The 18,226-nt window shown below is 38.2% G+C and overlaps 1 protein-coding gene across 11 annotated transcripts in view; it reads left to right on the top strand.

Annotated features, from left to right (window-relative positions):
* MIA2 (MIA SH3 domain ER export factor 2) overlaps positions 1-8,818 on the top strand; it is an 89,768-nt gene extending 80,950 nt beyond the window's left edge. For all 11 annotated transcript variants that reach the window (XM_067737160.1, XM_067737155.1, XM_067737165.1 and 8 more), the window contains 4 exons: positions 1,182-1,304; positions 6,441-6,499; positions 7,159-7,393; positions 8,488-8,818. In XM_067737160.1, the coding sequence (XP_067593261.1) occupies positions 1,182-1,304; positions 6,441-6,499; positions 7,159-7,393; positions 8,488-8,654 (584 nt within the window). In that variant the 3' untranslated portion in view covers positions 8,655-8,818. The remainder of the gene's footprint in view (positions 1-1,181; positions 1,305-6,440; positions 6,500-7,158; positions 7,394-8,487) is intronic.
* The last annotated feature ends 9,408 nt before the right edge of the window (positions 8,819-18,226 follow it).

The raw sequence follows: 18,226 nt of genomic DNA, 5'->3' as shown, positions 1-18,226 counted from the left end.
ATAGAAGGTAGTTTGAGGCCATCTGTCTGTATCTGTTAGGGTGGGGGAGAGTCACACAGTTTATCCCCTTTGTCCTTTGCCATATTTTTGGAGATTGGCAAATGCCTACTTAATCTATCAAAGTCTACCATCACCTATCGGAGATGAGATAGACTACCTATATTTTTTCAAGAATGATGAGTTCCACAAAGACCCATGAATTATTACCAGTTTGTCATTGTAAATGACAAAGGAGTCTGGCTGTAGAAGCACCTCAGAGTCTGTGCCTAAATTTGTGTCTCTCCAGATATCCTTAATCTGAGTATTGTGAACCTTCCATTCCTCTTTTGAGTCAGAGATCTTTCCCTTTAGTCTTGGAGGGATGCTAAATTCCAAAATGTTGAAGTTACTGAAAATTTGATCACTTGATGACCTCAATGATAACTCTTTCTGCTTTGGTGACCATTTCTTTTATCGTTGTCAGTTCTGCTAAATTTCTTGCTATGTTTACAGCATATTCTGTTTTTTCTTTCTTTGCTAGTAGCTAGCTTCTCACAGCCTTTTTTGATATATTGATGTATCTGCTTCCTTCCACTGTTATTAAAATTGAAAGTTAATATATGTAACTAAATTCTATTCATATATTCTAATTTACACATAGTCATGGAATCTGTCAAACTCCAGGGTAGCATTTATACTTGTGTTTACTGCAAAAGCAAAGTTATTGCCTTTAGTAAAGTGTGTAATTTTCCTAAAATTGTCCACTGTTATCTACCCAGAATATATGTCAGTCTTTTATTTATTTTAAAATTTATTTATTTATTTTTGGCTGCATTGGGTCCTTGTTGCTGCACGCTGGCTTTCTCTATTTGCGGCGAGTGGGGGCTACTCTTGGTTGCGGTGCGCAGGCTTCTCATTGCTGTGGCTTCTCTTGTTGCAGAGCACGGGCTCTAGGCGTGCAGGCCTCAGTAGTTGTGGCTCACGGGCTTAGTTGCTCCGCGGCACGTGGGATCTTCCCAGACCAGGGCTCAAGCCCGTGTCCCGGGCATTGGCAGGTGGATTCTTAACCATTACACCACCAGGGAAGTCCCTGTGTCAGTCTTTTAGAAAGCAAGAAAAATATCTACATTCATTATATGAAACTTAAGGAAACTCGATTTATTTTTATCGTAATGAAGATATTTTAAAAACGTGTTTTCTAGGCCAACCGTATCCTGATCCAGTTCTTCCTCCACAAAGGCAAGACAGATTTTATTCTAATTCTGGTAGACTTTCTGGACCAGCAGAACTCAGAAGTTTTAATATGCCATCTTTGGATAAAACGGGTAAGAAGTACTTGTGTGTATGTGTTTTTTTAATAATGGTGGCATACTAAAGAACTGGAAGCTGCATAAAGGACTAATATAATTGTGATCTCTGCTTAGCTCTTAAGGCCACAGTCTCTTTCCTGAGAACTTCCTGGTTTTATGTTTCTTGTTATTTTGTACACATCCATGGCGTCTGCACATATGTTGGTGGTTGGTTTGGGCACCATTGTGATGAGTTTACTATATGAACCCAAGACGGTAAATTTTACTGTGTTCCGTGATTAATTTTCTAGTTTTTCCAGTCCACTGACATATATCCTGTTTAGTAATTAGGGAAATCAGGCTGGTGTGAATGGATATGTTACAGTCTACCAGAAAAATAATTTGAGTGCATACTCTGTTGATGGGTTAATCAATTACCTTGTTTAAACCTTTCATGCTTAGGTAGATTTAAATTTTACTGAGCAATCAACTATTTGTCAGGGGCTCTTTTTCTTAAACCACTTCACAGCAACCCATTGAAGTTGGGAAATATATATATCCAGTGAATCTATTAGAAGTACATAACATTAAGGAAATAAAAAGATTAAAAGTAAGTGGAAAATTAAAATTTATGAGTTGAAGGTTTCTTCAGGAAAGGGTATATATTTTAGGGGAGGCATTTATCCAGTTGAAACATGTATTATTTTAGAAACTCATTCTTCTCTGAATAATAAGGCAAAAAAGCAGACCTGTGGCCTGTTTTTCTGTTATTATAATTAAGTTAATTATTTCTAATTGTTTGGCTTTTGAAATTGTTTTCCCTCGTTAATTCAAGCTTAATGGAATGAAAGTACATGTATGATTGAACATCTGTTTCTAAACTAATACTGTTTAAAATTTTTCACATGTCCATTTTTTTTGGTAATAGAACAGTATCCAATTTAGCAAATAATTTTAAAGTGCTTTCTGTTTGGAAGGTAGCCTGCGTGACGTGGTAGATAATATAATTACAGTAAAGTATAGTTTTTAGCTGTAAGAAGCTAATAATTAAATAGGAGAGAAGGACAAATATATATGCTTAACTAATAGTGGTTAGAATAGTAAGTCCTATGAGAGAATATGTTATGTTCACAGAAAGGGAGAGCTCCCATATAGTTGAAGGATAAAGGAAAACTCCATGAAGGAGGTGGCATTTGAGCTGCTTTTGAGGGAATTTGAAAAATTAGTTAAGAGGTAAGGGTCTGTGCTAGTAATAATGAACAGTATAAGCAAAAACAAAAGAGCATGAGTTATTGATGGAGAATGGCTGTAAAACTGAGCTATTAATCCCCTGATACAAGATCTTAAGAGGGTTAAATGAGTTAATGTGTGTGGAAGTATTTTGTAAATAGAAAAATTTCTATATATGTAATATGTTATTATTGGTTTATCAGTTTATGGTATTTACATGAAGGAGAGTGGTGAGAGATAGGTTGATACATTAACTTAGCACTAGTGCTCAGTAAATGTTTATTGAATGAAATGAATTATCTCATTTAATCTTCACAATGAACCTATAAAGTAGATGCTATTATCCTGATTTTACAGATGAAGAAACCAAAGCTCAAAAAGGTGCTCACGGTCTCAGGTAGGAGGTATTAGAGCCAGGATTTGATCCCATGTCTGTATGACTCCAGAGCCATTGTCTTGATCCCTATACTGAAATGAGAGGGTAGTGGATCAATTTAGTGCATCAACCCTGCCATTGATGCACTAAATACCTATAGAATGCTTACTGTATGATAGGCACTACGGTAGCTGCTGTATTTCAGTGGTGAATAGGTCAGCATTCCTTATACCTTGAGGTCTAGTAAAGGTCTGTAGGCAGTTGCACTATATAGTGACAAAAGTAATGAGTGCAAAATGTTATGGGAGCATATGGGCCACTAGCCACTAACCCAGATGAGAGGTAGTGGTATTTTTGTTTTTTTATAAATTTATTTTATTTTTTGGCTGTGTTGGGTCTTCGCTGCTGCACATGGGCTTTTCTCTAGTTGCGCGAGCGGGGGCTACTTTTCGTTGCAGTGTGTGGGCTTCTCATTGTGGTGGCTTCTCGTTACAGAGCATGGGCTTTAGGCGTGTGGGCTTCAGTAGTTGTGGCATGTAGGCTCAGTAGTTGTGGCTCACGGGCTCTAGAGCACAGGCTCAGTAGTTGTGGCACACGGGCTTAGTTGCTCCGCGGCATGTGGGATCTTCCCAGACCAGGGATCGAACCCGTGTCTCCTGCATTGGCAGGCGGATTCTCAACCACTGCACCACCAGGGAAGCCCTAGGTGGCGGTATTTTGAATGTGGGATTGTCAAGAAAATCTTTTTGGAGGAAGTGACGTATAAGCTGAGAATTAAAGGAGAAATTAGCTGGGCCAAAGTGATGTTGATAATGTTTTGGGAGGAAAGAATAGCATCTTTAAAGACTTAGAATTAAGAATGCCTCTTAAATTATGGCTGCAACATGGAGTGGAAGGTGCACGTCAGGGAATATTGAAACAAGTAGTGAAGAGGTAAGCAGTGCATAAAGTTTTCAAGGACCTGCAAACCTGTTCAGAAATATTGGACTTATTTGCAGGATAATAGGAACACATTAAAGGACTTTAAACAGAGAAATAATCAGATCAGATCTGCATTTTAGAGAAATTGCTCTGGTTACATTATGGGGAATAGATTGGAGGGTGCGGTTAAAGGTTGGAAGGAGGGTAACTTTTTTTTTTTTTTTTTTCTCGGTACGCGGGCCTCTCACTGCTGTGGCCTCTCCCGTTGCGGAGCACAGGCTCCGGAAGCGCAGGCTCAGCGGCCATGGCTCACGGGCCCAGCTGCTCCGCGGCATGTGGGATCCTCCCGGACCGGGGCACGAACCCGTGTCCCCTGCATCGGCAGGCAGACTCTCAACCACTGCACCACCAGGGAAGCCCAGGAGGGTAACTTTTTAGGCGACTGTGACAAGTCTACAGGGTTGATGGTGGTGACTTAGCAGATCAGATAGATGTGAACAGACACAGAAAAGATAGAATTGGGAGGACTTAAGATTGAAGGCATGTGGTAGTGAAGGAGGAGGAGGAGTCTTGGCTGATGCTCAGGTTCTTGGCTAGGGCACTTGGACCATTCATTGTTTGGAGACAAGGAACAAGGAGCAGCAGAACATTTGACAGGAAAGATTATAAGTTACATTTTGAACTTACAGACTTAGCTGCACCTGTGATACACCTGCACTACTATTCAAGTAGGCATTTCAAGCTCTGAAGTCCTGGGGGAAATATCTAGATCTGAATTATACGTCTGGAAGTCTGTAGTGATATACATCAAATTAAAGCTGTAGGAGTGGATGAGATTTCTCAAGTCAAGAATGAGAAGAGAGTAGGGCTGAGGGTGGAACTCTGAGGAGACACCACTGAGGAGTAGTGGAGCCCACCGAGGGGACTGAGAAGGAGCAGCTAGAAAGGAGAGGTAGAGAGGGTGCCATCCCAGTAGTTGAAGGCTGAGAGGACTTAAAGAGGGAGGGAGTAGTCAACGATGGTGAGAAATAAAATTAAATGAGGGGGCTTCCCTGGTGGCGCAGTGGTCGAGAGTCCGCCTGCCGATGCAGGGGACACGGGTTCGTGCCCTGGTCCGGGAAGATACCACATGCCGTGGAGCGGCTGGGCCCGTGAGCCATGGCCGCTGAGCCTGCGCGTCTGGAGCCTGTGCTCCGCAACGGGAGAGGCCACAACAGTGAGAGGCCCGCGTACAGCAAAAAAACAAACAAACAAATTAAATGAGGACTAAAAGTTCTATTTTAATTTAGCAAAAAAAGAGACTTTTCTATCTTGGGGGAAGCAGTGGATGTTGCACCTAGATTGCACTACAGTGAGGACAAAATGGGAGGCATTCTGAATAATATATATAGAACAGTTTTTCACTGTGAAGGGGAGAGCTAGCTGTAAGGAGGTGCTTCTCTTTTTCTGTCTTATTTTAAAATAGTAGTTGGGAGAGACCTGCTGATAGGATGGGTCTAGCCGAAAGGGTGGAGGGAGGCAACAGAGAGAGGAAGATCCCTGTGGAAGCTGGAGGAGGGGGACTCTGAGTACAGAATCAGGGTCTTAGATTGTCTAGAAGAATCCTTTCCCATGATAATAGGAAGTAAGATCATACGAATATAGTGGCTGATACATTGATATGTTTGACTACAAAAAGTTAAGGGAGTTTCTAAGTGACTGGTATAGTAGGTTTGAGGAGAATGGAGGTTTCAAATTGAAGGGAAAACTGGCTTAGAAGATGCAGAAGGAAGGCTAGGCAACAGGCAGCTGGAAATGTGGCTAGAGGTCTGCCAGCCTGGAGTGGAGACAGTCTACATGGCTCTGTGGTGTAGTTTACCCCCCACAAGTGCTAAGTGGCTCAGGTATAGGCAGAGTGGAAGCAGAGAGTTGAATTAATCCAGGGCTGAATGTTGTCAAGCACATGTGAAAAATGGCCAATAGGATAAGGACACTAGTGACGGGCTGTTAGTGATGGAGTTTGAAGTCTGTTAATTAGGGAAGGAAATGAAGAAAGGAGGAAACTGAGAGATCAGAGGACTGGAAGCTTCAGTGAAATCCAAGGACAGGTATAGCGGGAGTAACTAAATGAGAAGGCTAGGAGAGGATAGGTGGTCCTGGTCGGAGAGAGGGTTGTTTGAATTTATGTTCTTAGAGCCTGAGCAGTTCTTGATGATAAAGTCCAGAAACATTTATTTTGAAACAGTGGCTAATCCAATTGTTAGTCTGTGTTACATGATGGAGGAATAAGGAAGGAAAGATGAGAGGGAAGAAGGGAGGAAGAAAGGAAAGGAAAGAAGTAAGGCGGGAGAAAAATGAAGGAAGAAAGGAAAGAAGGAAGGCAGGAGAAATATGAAGGAAGGAGGGAGGGAGAGGGATGCTACCTCCTGGAAGCTTCCTTAATGATGCTCCTTTCAGGATTGCCTAGGCACAGGATAGGGAAACCACAGTCACATGCCTTTGCAGAACTCGTGAGTCTGCCAAAATTTCCAGGGACCTCAAGCTGTTCTTGTGGCCCTAATACAGGATGCTGGTGTCAAGCTGGTTGTCAGTGTCCTTTGTGATCTCTTGATCTAAGAATGGAGTGATAAATCATGTATTTTTCACGGTTTAACTTTTATGTCTAGATGGGCCAGTGTCTTCAGAAATGGAATCCAGTAGAAATGATAGCAAAGATGATCTTGGAGTAAGTATTGAAAGTGGAATTTTATCCATGTATTCAGGATCTTTCTAATCTCTTGGTTTACTAGAATAGAAATTTAGCTAGCCATCTAGTTTTTGATTAAAAGCTGCTTTTTTATTTTCCACAAATATACTTCGTACTTAACATTATAGCTATTTCCTTTCTGGATTGTACCCTATGGTGATAAAGTACAAGGTACAGACTTGAGGTTTGATTTAGTTTATATAGTTAAACAAGAACTTGAATTTTCCCCCTTGGATTTTTATTTTAATGTTTTAAAGTATGTTTTCTGTTTACTGCGCTTACAGTCTTGGTTTTTGGTCACCTTGGAAATATTAACATAAGCATCATTTCTTTTTCTCAGTATATGCTTGATAAAAGAAATGTATATTTTGGTACTCTTGGACTATTCTTATGTTTTATCTTTAGCCAGATTATTACTTTGTTGGTTAAAGCTGTTTTCTGTTGAGTTAATAAAATATTCATGATAGCTAAAATTCATCTGATGTAGAAAACTGAATATTTCTCTGGAGCCTTTTAGGATATCATAGACTGCTTTCTGCCTAGGTGCCTAGATGCTTTCTTCTAAGCCTAAGCTTTTCAGGAAAACTATTGCAAATTTTGCTGTTGTTTAATGACTGCCATTTGTCAATTTGCTGTAGAATTTAAACGTGCCTGATTCATCTCATCCCATTGAAAATGAAGCACCTGGCCCCGGCTTGGTTCCCCCACCTCACCCTCCAATCAGAGGCCCATTGTTTCCAATGGGTACAAGGGGCCCTTTCATTAGAAGGGGTCCTCCTTTTCCTCCACCTCCTCCAGGAAGCATGTACGGAGCTTCCCGCGATTATTTTCCACCAAGGGATTTCCCTGGCCCAGCACCTCCTCTATTTGCAAGTATGCTTTTTTTTAAGCTTAATATATGTCTTATAGAGTAGATCAGAAATATTAATTTTACTTTCTATTCATGTAGTAATACAGTGGAGGAAAATTTTTCTCAGCTTCTGTGAGTGTGCCATTACTTTTCCAGATTGGGAAGATAGCCAACCATCAGTAATGAGGCCTCATCAGTAATGAGGCTTCAACTTGATTCATCTTAATAATGTGGAATTATTTCTATGATTCAGTAATCAAGAAAATCATTGGCTCTTTGCAGCAGTCTTATGTTAAGACTAAAATTGTTTGTATCTTATTTGATAGAAATTGGGTACTCTGTCAATTAGTAAAAGTAATTTCAATTTATATTTTTGCATTAAAATCACTGGCTAAAGTATTTTTTAAAATCTTTTTTTCATAAGTAGCTCCCATGCAGTCTTATTTGTTTAAAACCTAAAATGTGTTTATCATGTTTGGACTAATTGTTGAATTTATTGAAATTCCTCATAGCCTCACATACGAAAAACGGAATAGTTATTGCTTTTATGTCTATGCATTGCCATTTAGAACTATAGGTTTCAGCAGAATAAATACAGGGTTACCAAACACTAGGAAAAAGCCTATCATTTGCCTAATATAGTCATTCCTTCCCTCATTCCACCTCTATTTTTAAAGTTTAAGGTGAATTAAAATGAATTTTAATTGGGAAATTTAAAGACAGTTTTTGATATAATTGGAAATATTTTAGGGTAGTATCAAATTAGACTTGAGTTTTAAGTCTCGTGAAAATTATATTACATGAAAGCTTTTTTTAGAGCAAGTTTTACTAGATTTTGAAATAATTGTTCTCCTTTTCAAAAAGTGTTAAGATGTTAGATTTTCATAGGACAAAAAAGTTGCACCTAGATTAATGATATTCCCTATAATCGCATGTAGTTGAAGAGAATATGTGTTGCTCAATGTTGTAAAAATTCATTTGTTAGATCAGGTAATTATTCTGGTGTCAACTTTTGAAAATAAAGATAGGTACTAGCAGTTATAAGCTAATGATTTACTGGGGCTGCAGTACAGGTGCTGAAAGTTAAAAAATGTCTTTTACCAATCTCTTTGAACAGTGAGAAATGTCTATCCACCAAGAGGTTTTCCTCATTATCTTCCCCCAAGAGCTGGATTTTTCCCTCCACCCCCGCATCCTGAAAGTAGAAGTGATTTCCCATCAGGGCTGATTCCGCCCTCAAATGAGCCTACTACTGAACATCCAGAACCACAGCAAGAAACTTGACAATATTGTTGGGTCTTTCCTCAAAAGTAATTTTGACTTCTCTCTCATTTTCAGTTTAAGTAACTGCTGTTACTTAAGTGATTATATTTTTGCTCAAATTGAAGCTTAATGGAGTTATAATTCTCAGGATAGTATTTTGTAAATAAAGATGATTTAAATATGAATCTTATGAGTAAATTATTTCCATCTTATTTTATTCTAGATAGTATAATTATTTTAATTTAACACATCCACTATCACATAAACAATAATGAGAGTTTTATATATGTAATCTTGCAGTTGGGGATAATTTGAACTCCAAAGGCTGTGTCTTTATTCCAAGAACTGTATTTACTATGGTTGTAGACAAATGTGAAAGTAACTTTATGCTTAATTAAATAAATATTAATTGATTTAAAGACTTGTTTGGCATTGATAATAATAAAATCAGCTAGTTTTTTTAAATAAATATGGCTCCATTAGTTAGTTTCTTTACTTCTGCCGATAGTTTTGAGGCTCAAAACTAATGCTTTATATGGGTCTTTCCCATTCAGTTATCTTAACCAAAAATGTGTTCTCTTTCTTGCAAATAGACATGAACGACCCAAAGCAACAAATTAATACTCTTAAAAGTCAAAGTTCACTGTATTTTAAAGAAAACCAGGATATTGTCTAATGGCAAATTTCAGAATTTGAATCTTCTTAGTTCATTCACTGATTTCCTATGCAGTTTTTTTTTCTTCTTGTTTTTCTCTTCATTTGTAAGATATTTACTGTTTTTAGTGGGGAATGTTGAGATTTACTGTAAGGTAACTGTATTGAGGCAGCGTGTCATTTTGAGCTTTGGACTCAGTATCTTTAGAATGTCTCTCTAACTCATGTTTGTGTTCTATTATTAGTCATCTGGCACATTAGTATGATTATGAAAGGAAAGGCAATTAAGTATAGGTAATAAATATTATACTATTTATGTACAGAAAATAGGCTAAATAGGCTTAGAAAAAAGGCTAAAAAGAAAGGATCTGTGTGAAATGCCTGGGTAAAATAATAAGTAGAATGAGGATTATAAAAGCATCATTACATTTGGTGTTAAAAGCCAGATTTCAGGGGGAAATAGACTATTTTTTCAAGTTGGAAAGTGAAAGAAAGAAGAGCAACGAAAGAGGAGTGATGTAGAATGCTCCAATCAAGTAAAATTTTTTTGTTTGCCCTGGGATAGGGGAGACTTGTCTTGGCTTAAGACAGAAGAGAAGGAGAGAGGGGAAGGCAAACAAACATTAGTAGAGAGAGTGGTAATAAACTGAGAGGCAGAATCGTAGAGGAGGCAAGGAGAGCATTGGATGAGAGCATGGTGGAAGGCAAGAAGACTTGATATGGGCTGACTGGTCTAAAATACTTTGGGATTCCAGAATAAAGGAACATAATTAGTTGTAAAGTATATTTTATTAAAGTAATATAAACAAATGGGAATAAATCAAATAATAGTATTTTAGGATGAATAGCAAGTTTTCTCTGTTTACTCTTTATCCCCATTTATACATCCTAGTCAGTTTCTCTTTTAATTCTTATTTCCCTTTTTAATTCTGATGATTTTAGAATTTTAGAAGATATCTTATACCTCTAATCTCTGATTTATCAACTTAATTTATTAAATTTATCAGTTTGTATATTGATTCCTTGAGATGAAAAATTGGGACTTAATGCACTTGTATTATTACCATCCACATTTTCCTTTCCTCTTCATGTTTGATGTTTATCCAAATTAAAGTTTTCTATTGTTGCCTTTGTAATTTTTAATATATTTAAACCCTATTAGTATCCCTTCTCTTTATTCCACTTCCCTTCTTCCCCTACCCTGGCCAAAATCCTATTTTCTCTTAGCTATACATTTATATTTTCAAGGTTGCTAATAATTATATTATGCCTACAAGCATAACCTGTCTTCTTTTTTTAAAATTTTTTTTTAAACTGAACTATAGTTGATTTACAAGCATAACCTACTTTCTGTACTTGGCGCACAGTTGATCTAAAATTTGAAAATCAGGGACTTCCCTGGTGGTCCAGTGGTAAAGAATCTGCCTTGCAATGCAGGGGACGCCAGTTCGATCCTTGGTCAGGAAACTAGGATCCCACATGCCGTGGGGCAAATAAGCCCATGCGCTGCAACTACTGAGCTCGTGCGCCTCAACTAGAGAGCCCGAGTGCCTCAAACTACAGAGCCCACGCGCCCTGGAGCCTGCGCGCCACAACCAGAGAAGAGAAAACCTGCACGCCACAACTAGAGAGAAGACTGCGCGCTGCAATGAAAGATCCTGCATGCCTCAATGAAGGTCCCGCGTGCTGCAAGTAAGATCTGACGCAGCCAAAAATAAATAAATAAGTAAACAATAAATAAATCTTTCAAAACATAAAATAAAATTTGAAAAACATAAGTAGCATTTATAACATTATCATCATTAAATGTTGTTCACCAGCAGGCCAAATCATATACAGTTAACCCTTGAACAACATAGGTTTGAACTGTGCAGGTCCACTTATACCCAGATGTTTTTTAATAGTAAATACTACGGTATTACACAATCCACGGCTGGTTGCAATTTGCAGATGCAGAACCTCAGATATGGAGGAACCTTGAATATGGAGGAACTGCGGATAAGGAGTGCTGACTCTAGGTTATACATAGATTTTCAACTGCATGGAAGGTCGGCACCCTTAACTGCCCCCCACCCCTGCCACCCACATTGTTTAAGGGTCAACTGTACAAAGTTTGCATTTCCTTCTCTATGAATGCCAGTATCATAATTTCTGGGCCACTCTGAAGAGCCTGTTTTTTAAACATCAGGGTCAAATGAGTAATTTTTTCTTACCTATTCTCTCTTCCCCCATTTACCAATAATATCCTAAAATAATGACATATTTTGGTTAGTTTTATACTTGGGCCAAGAATACAACCCCCCCACCCACTTTCCTAATGTAGTTTTTTCCCCCCTCATATTATTTGCCATTATCATACCCTAATTAAAAAAAATTCCTTTCATATCTTTTCTGTTGGATATATTATTCTATATGCATTTGTTAAAGACTTTTATTTTGCAGGCCTTTGTCCTCCTGCTGCAAACCACACTGCCTGCTCTCTAGGCCTGGGAATAGAGCCTGCATTTTAACTGATTTCTTGGGGTTGCTCCTGTTTTATAAACCCTCTATCTTGCCGTTTTTTAAATTTAAGTCTTTTGTTTTGCTGGAGTTCACAAGTAATTTCCTAGGAAAGGATGTAGGGAATGTAAAATTTGTGAATCCTTGCATGTCTGAAAATTCAGCCCTCCAACCCCTTTTTGGGGGTTAGTTTATATGGGTATAGAATTCTGTGTCAGAATTTTGAATGTATTGTTCTTTTAATATCAGTTAATTAGCATCAGTATATTGTAATATCTGTTGTTGCTGATGAGAAGTTTGAAGGGAATTTGATTCTTTTCTCTTTGTTGGTGACCTTTTTCCTGTGGAAACTTTTAGGATTTTTTTCTTTATCCTTGGTATTCTAAAAAATCACAGTTTGATGCATCTACAAGTAAGACTTTTTTCACTCATTTTTGTGTTCAGGTCCTCTGAGAAGCAGATTCTAAGATGTAATTAGACATAAAGAGATTTATTTAGGGAGAACACCTGTGAAGGATTAAGGGGTGAGAATGCAGAATGAGGTGGAGAAAACCTTCAGACTGTGGTTCAGATTCACATCTGTGAAAAGAGAGAAGGGCAGGAAGGAAGGTTGGGTAGGAAGAGCCTCAGATTACAGTGCATCTCCAAGAAAGCCCGAGCTGGGGCAGTGGCAGTCCAGGGCAGAGACGGCCTATTAGAAGGGTTCCTCATTGGGTAGGAATGGTCTGCTCTAGTACCTAGTACCCCTGCATGTTCTTCCTTGCCAGAAGCAGACACCAGGGAGGACCTGGGCTTGGCATGAATGCTGAAGCTGCATTGGCCAGAGGCTGTCAGCTAACTAGACTCCTCACAGCAATCTCTCTCCTGGGGGCATATTTGACTTGTGCACTCCTGGCTCCCACATTGTTAGGCACGTAAACTCTGAAGACTCATGTCTCACATCCTAAAACCCCGGGAAATTCTTTATCTTTGGTAAATTCCTTTTCTCTCATAATTTTCCTCTCTCTCTTTCCTTTTTTTTTGTTCTGGAAAATTTTCTTAACTGTGTATTCTACTCATTTAAAATTTTTGTTTCCACCAATGATGTTTAATCTTTAAGAGCATTTTTTATTATACCTCTTTCCTTTTCCTTAGATTCTGTCTTTTTTGTAAGGATCTAATACCTTGAATTTCCCCATAGTAAATTAGAGGTTTCTAAAAGCGTTCTTCTGAATTATCTGTTTTCTCTGACGTTAATAATTTTGTTTGCTTATCTTGGCCTTTCTCTCCTTATATGCCTCATAAAGTCGTCCACGTTTAATAAAGATGAACTGATCAGCTGATTGTAGTTTAAACCTTTTTGTATGTAAGAAAGACGGTTTTCTTGTTAGATCTCTTTCTTGAGTGAGGATTCAGACTGGGAGATCTTTGTGTGGAGGCAGGCAGGAGTGGAGACAGGGCATCTGTGACTGACGAGCTTTGTCTTAGGATGAGCAGATAGGGATCTGGCTGACTGTGTGTAGGCCCTCCAGATACCAGAATTAGAAGGACTTCATCTAGGACACCGCCATTCACACTAGACGCTTTTACTTGTTCCAGACAGTTTAGTATCTTTAGGGAATATCTATACATTATTTTAGCTGGAGCCAAATCTTGGCTTACTACCTTGTGCTTGGGGTTGTGTCAGGGGAATGGCGGTAGCAACTATTAGTTATCTGTATACAGATTTTCAGCTAATCTCCCTGTTTTCACACTCATACCTCGGTTCTATACATAGTATATGGACTGGCTCTGAGCCCAGCTTCAGGTTCTATCAGGCAGACTGACTCCCAGCCCCTGATAACATCAGGACAGCATCTGAAGGGATAGTTAAAGGGATAAGGCAACATTCAAGATATTGAACGGAGCATTATTTTGGACTGATATGCAATAGGCTTGGACATTTCAAGAAAGAATGCTTCTTGGTCCTGGCTGGATAACTTTCCCCTCTGTATAATATTTTAAATAGAAAAGTAAAATGTGGTCCTATAAGAAAAGTTAGAAAATGTTCAAAAGCCGAAGAAAAAACAATCATCCAGGGTCATCACCAAAACAAAATCACTTTTTGCATTTATGTTGTAGTTTGTCAGGCCTTTTATCCTTCAAGTATCTTTTGTATTGTTGTAATTATGTCTATAATTTTATATTCTTAAATGTAATCTCCTAATATAAATAATTTTTATGTAGTCATGGTAAAGCTCATTTTTAATGGTTGTCTAAGTTTCCCTTTTGTGAATATAGTTTACTTGACTATTCTTGCTGAGCACTAAAGCTGTTTTCTTTCTTTTTCTCTTTAGAATTTTTAAAGAATTATATATGATAGTATAACATCTAAGAAGTATATACACTCTACCCATGCCCCCCGCCCTGAATTTAGGATAATTCTTTAGGGATATATTTTTAAAATATATTCTGGGACCAGTATTTGGGGCAGGGGAGAGAGGATCGTTAAGAGGAAGGATCACATTCTTTGGAACCAGGTTGGTTGAAAAAAAAATTGACTTTTTTTTTTTTTAAACCCAGACAATTTGTAGATGTGGTTAGATGCTATAAAATTATTTTATGAGTATAGTTGGTGATTTTTAGTCTGTTTCTGCAGGTGTGGTTCAGGGTTCATCATGAGTTTACTTAAATAAGCATCTAGCTTGATAACCTTTTCAAATTAAATCTCCTGTTTCTTTCGAAGTAGCAGCTACTTTGACAGAATTTGATACAAGTGCTACAAAAGAGATGGTGGGTTTTTTCGTGGAACACGAGAGCTATCTGATAACTGTTTCTCTATATATTATGTATATTGTATATTCATTCATCTGTCTATGGACACTTAGGTTGTTCCATATATAGGCTATTGTAAATAATACTGCATGAACATGGTGGTACTAAAATCTCTTCAAGATACTGATTTCGTTTTCTTTGGGTATATACCATGATGTGGGGATTGCTGGATCATACAGCAATTCTACTTTTAATTTTTTGAGGGACTTCCTCATAATTCTTCCATAGTAGCTGTACCAGTTTATAGTCCCACCTTTTCTTCACATCCTCACCAGCATTTGTTATCTTTTGACTTCTTCATAATAGATAGCCTAACAGGTGTGAGGTGGTATCTCATTGTGGTTTTGATTTGCATTTCCTTGATGATTAGTGATACTGAGCATCTTTTTATGTATCAGTTGGCCATTTGTATGTCTGGAAAAATGCTTGTTCAGGTCCTCTGCCCACTTTTCAAATTGGGTTATTTGTTTTTTTGCTATTAAGTTGTATGAGTTCCTTGTGTATTTTTTATATTAACTCCATATCAGATACATGGTTTGCAAATATTTTCTCCCATGTCATAGGTTGCCTTTTTATTTTGTCGATGGTTTCCTTTGCTGTGCAGAAGCTTTTCAGTTTGATGTAATGCCACTTGTTTACTTTATTTTATTAAAAAAAAAATTTTTTTTTTGCCGTACACGGGCCTCTCACTGTTGTGGCCTCTCCCATTGCGGAGCACAGGCTCCGGACGCGCAGGCCCAGTGGCCATGTCTCACGGGCCCAGCTGCTCCGCGGCATGTGGGATCTTCCCGGACCGGGACACGAACCCGTCCCTGCATCGGCAGGTGGACTCCCACCCACCGCACCACCAGGGAAGCCCCCACTTGTTTATTTTTTATTTTGCTTGGCTTTGCTTTTGGTGTCAAATCCAAAAAATCATTCCGAGGACCAACGTCAAGAAGCTTACCACCTGTGTTTTCTTCTAGCTTTATGGCTCTAGGTTTATGTTCGTCTTTAATCCATTTTGAGTTGATTTTTATGTGTGGTGTAAAACAGGGTTCCAGTTTTATTTGCTTGCATATGAATATCCAGTTTCCCCAACACCATTTATTGAAGAGATTATCCTTTCCCTGTTGTGTATACTTGGTGCCTTGTCAAAAATTAATTGGCCATATATGCATGGGCTTATTTTTCTGGGTCCTCTATTCTATTCTGTCAGACTATGTTTTTGTTTTTTTGCCCATACCATACTGATTTGATTACTATAGCTTTGTAATGCAGTTTGAAATCTGGAAATATGATGCCTCCAGCTTTGTTCCTCTTTCTCAATATTGCTTTGACTATTTGGAGTCTTTTGTGGTTCCATAGAAATTTTAGTTATTTTTTTTTTTCTGCTTCTATGGAAAATGTCATTGGAATTTTGAATAGGAATTGCATTAAATCTGTAGATCTTTTTGGGTAGTATGTACATTTTAACAGTACTAATTCTTTCAACCCATGAACATGGACTATCTTTCCATTTATTTGTGTCTTCCTCAGTTTTTTCATCAGTGTCTGATAGTTTTTGGTGCACAGATCTTTCATTTCCTTGGATAAGTTTATTCCTAAGTATTTTATTGTTTTTGATGTTGTAAATGGGATTGTTTTCTTAATGCTTTCTTAATTTCCTTTTCAGGTAGGTCATTGTTAATGTTTAGAAGTACAACTGATTTTTGTATATTAATTTTGTGTCCTGTAACTTTACTAAATTTTTTTTATAGTTGTAACAGTTTTTTGGTTCAGTCTTTAAGGTATACCATACAGGCATACCTTGCAGATGTTGCAGGTTTGGTTCCAGACCTCTGCAGTGAAGTGAGTATCACAATAGAGTCACATGATTTTTTTTGTTTCCCAGTGCATATAAAAGTTGTTTCTATTATACTGTAGTCTATTAAGTGTGGAATAGCATTATGTCTAAAAAAAAAGTACACACCATAATGAAAAAATACTTAATTACTAAAAAATGCTAACCATCACCTGAGCCTTCAATAAATCATAATTTTTTGCTGGTGCAGGGCCTTGCCTCTATGTTGATGGCTATTGGCTGATCAGGGTGGTGGTTGCTGAAGGTTGGTGTGACTGGAAATTTCTTACAATAAGGCAGCAATGAAGTTTACCACATCAATTGACTCTTCCTTTCATGAATGTTTTCTCTCTAGCCATGCAACACTGTCTGATAGCATTTTACCCAGAGTAGAACTCCTTTCAAAATTAGAGTCAATCCTCTCAAACTCTGCTGTAATATTCTAAATCCTTTGTTGTCATTTCAGCAATCTTCATAAGAGTAGATTCCATCTCCACTTTCTTTGCTCATCCATAAGAAGCAACTCCTCATCTGTTGAAGTTTTATCATGAGATTGTAGTAATTCAGTCACATCTTCAGGCTCCACTTCTAATTCTAGTTCTCGAGCTGTTTCCACTACATCTGCAGTGACTTCTTCCATTGTAGTCTTCAACCCCTCACAGTCATCCATGAAGGTTGGAATCAACTTCTTCCAAACTCCTGTTAATGTTGATTTTTTAAAAAAATTTCTTTCTTTCCTAAATATCTCAATTTTTAAAGTAATTGCCCTTAGGGAATTTGAGTCCTTTTCATGTAATTCTTATATATATATATATTTTTTTTAAAAAATAATTTTTATTTATTTATGTGTTTATTTTTGACTGCTTTGGGTCTTCATTGCTGCGTGCGGGATTTCTCTAGTTGCGGCGAGCAGGTGCTACTCTTCCTTATGGTGCGTGGTCCTCTTATTGCGGTGACTTCTCTTGTTGCAGAGCACGGGCTCTAGGTGCGCAGGCTCAGTAGTTGTGGCTCACAGGCTTAGTTGCTCCATGGCATGTGGGATCTTCCTGGACCAGGGCTCGAACCCGTGTCCCCTGCATTGGCAGGCGGATTCCTAACCACTGGGCAACCAGGGAGGTCCTAATGTTGGTATTTTGACCTCTTCCCATGAATCATGAGAATGTTCTTAAGGACATCTAGAATGAAGAATCCTTTCCAGAAGGTTTTCACTTTACTTTGCACAGATTCATCAAAGGAATTGCTTTCTGTGGCAGCTCTACCTTACAAAATGTTCTTCTTAAATAGTAGGACTTAAACGTTGAAATTACTCCTTGATCCATGGGCTGCAGAATGGATGTTGTGTTAGCAGGCATGAAAACACATTAATCTCATTGTCCATCTCCATCAGAGTTCTTAGGTGACCAGGTGTATTGTCAATGAGCAGGAATATTTTGAAAGGAATCTTTTTTTTCTGAGCAGTAGGTCTCAACAGTGGGCTTAAAATAGGCAGTAAACCATGCTGTAAACAGAAGTGCTGTCATGCAGGCTTTTTTGTTCCACTTATAGAGAATAAGCAGAGTAGATTTAGCATAATCTACCTCAGGACCTTAGGATTTTCAGAATGGTAAATGAGCGTTGGCTTCAACTTAAAGTCCCCAACTGCATTAGCCTCTAGCAAGAGAGTCAGCCTGTCCTCTGAAGCTTTGAAGCCGGGCATTGATTTCTCTATAGGTATGAGAGTCCTCTATGGCAGCATCTTCCAATAGAAGGCTGTTTCATCTACATTAAAAATCCTTTGTTTAGTGCAGTCACCTTCATTAATTGTCTTAACTAGATCTTCTGGATA

The sequence above is a fragment of the Pseudorca crassidens genome, chromosome 1 (genome assembly GCF_039906515.1).
Source record: "Pseudorca crassidens isolate mPseCra1 chromosome 1, mPseCra1.hap1, whole genome shotgun sequence".
Lineage (NCBI taxonomy): Eukaryota > Metazoa > Chordata > Mammalia > Artiodactyla > Delphinidae > Pseudorca > Pseudorca crassidens.
The sequence above is the reverse complement of the archived record's forward strand: the minus strand, read 5'-3'. Positions and strand labels throughout refer to the sequence as shown.